General features: G+C 39.5%; 1 protein-coding gene across 1 annotated transcript in view; it reads left to right on the forward strand.

Annotated features, from left to right (window-relative positions):
* notum1b (notum, palmitoleoyl-protein carboxylesterase b) overlaps positions 1 to 1,724 on the forward strand; it is a 20,041-nt gene that overhangs the window by 2,805 nt on the left and 15,512 nt on the right. The window contains exon 2 of the mRNA XM_016544550.1: positions 1,103 to 1,155. Within this exon, the coding sequence (XP_016400036.1) occupies positions 1,103 to 1,155 (53 nt within the window). The remainder of the gene's footprint in view (positions 1 to 1,102; positions 1,156 to 1,724) is intronic.

Raw genomic sequence — 1,724 nt, forward strand, 5'->3', positions numbered from 1 at the left:
TCTCTCTCTCTCTCTCTCTCTCTCTCTCTCTCTCTCTCTCTCTCAGAGATGAAACGATCTCTGTCTGATGTCTTTATTCTGATCTCTTCACGCTCCAGCTTGATGTCTGTAAACAGAGAGAGAGAGAGAGATTCAGATTCAGCAGCTGTTCAGAACAGGGTTGAGCGATGTTCAGAATTATAGAACTGCTTTTCAGTTCATGAGATTAAATTTGAACTGAATGAACCACAACACACAGGAAGTTGAGCCGGAATCTGAACTGGAATGACAGGAGGAATTTACAGATTTGCATTTCAATGCATTCTGGGAAATTGAGTTTTTCCATTGCTAAAGTAAATACATTAATATATAAACTAAATGCAACGTGCAGAATTTCACTCACTTCAAATAGAAAACATTGCAATTCTGCATCCTTTTTGTTAGCTTAATTCAAAGACATTCAATTCCGTTCTGAACAGATCTGTTTGATTCACACTGAACGAATCGCTCTTTTAGAATCAGTTCTTGTTTTTCATGATTCAGTTGATCTTGTGTTTCATGTTGTGACTTTGACTTTATTTATTTGTATTAGTGATGCATTGTTTATTACAACAGGCTAATTTGCATATCTGGTCCCTATAGACAGGCTCTTCAGTGTAAAACTGTTTTCAACATTGATAATAATCAGAGATGTTTGTTGAGCAGCAAATCAGCATATTAGAATGATTTCTGAAGATCATGTGACACTGAAGACTGGAGTAATGATGCTGGAAATACAGCTTTGATCACAGAAATAAATTACAGTTTAACAGATATTCACATAGAAAACAGTTATTTAAAACTATAATAATATTTCACAATTTGTACTGTATTTTTTGATCAAATAAATGCAGCCTTGGTGAGCAGAAAAGTCATAAAGTCTTTATTATTCAAAACAAATATTTGCATTAATGTATTTAGCAAACGTTTTTATCCAGAGCAGCTTGTATTGCATTCAAGGTGCTTTCCCTGGGAATCGAACCTATGACTTTGGTGTTGCGAACGCCATGATCTACTCTTGTACAGGAATGCATCAGAAATCAAAAACATGAAATGAATCATATTTATGTGTTTTCTGATTCAGCTACTACATAAAGGAGTCACGAGGCAGCAGGCGATGGCTGATGTTCCTGGAGGGTGAGTGAATCAGAGAATCATGATGATGTGTGTGTGTGAGAGTGTGTGTGTGTGTGAGAGTGTGTGAGTGTGTGTGTGTGTGGTTGTGTGTGTGTGTGTGTGAGAGTATTTACACTGATTTTTCTCCCCCATCAGCCCTGAAGATCCATGTTTCAGAGGCCACACGGGCCGTCCTGCAGGAATTCAACTGCTTCCAGCTGGAGCTCAGGGGAGATGTGGAGATGAAGGGAAAGGGACGGATGAGGACATACTGGCTGCTGGGAGAGATCAGCTCCAATAATGCCTAAAAACTGACAGAGAGGAGAGAACAAAACAAAACGCATCTAAACAAGTACTGGGACAGTGTGGGACACCGGGATGAAAGAAGGTTTCTTCAGAAAAAGACCTGACTTAGAAAGCAATGTTTCAAAACTGGGTCTTGTTCATCTTTCATTTCCCAAAAGCGTCATGTTATTGCTTCATGTGTGTGTGTGTGTGTGTGTGTGTGTGTGTGTGCGCGAGTGTGTGAGTGTGAGTGTGTGTGAGTGTGAGAGTGAGAGAGAGTGTGTGTGTGTGTGTGTGTGTGAGAG

This window comes from Sinocyclocheilus rhinocerous, unplaced genomic scaffold (genome assembly GCF_001515625.1).
Source record: "Sinocyclocheilus rhinocerous isolate Xijiao unplaced genomic scaffold, SAMN03320098_v1.1 scaffold2235, whole genome shotgun sequence".
Lineage (NCBI taxonomy): Eukaryota > Metazoa > Chordata > Actinopteri > Cypriniformes > Cyprinidae > Sinocyclocheilus > Sinocyclocheilus rhinocerous.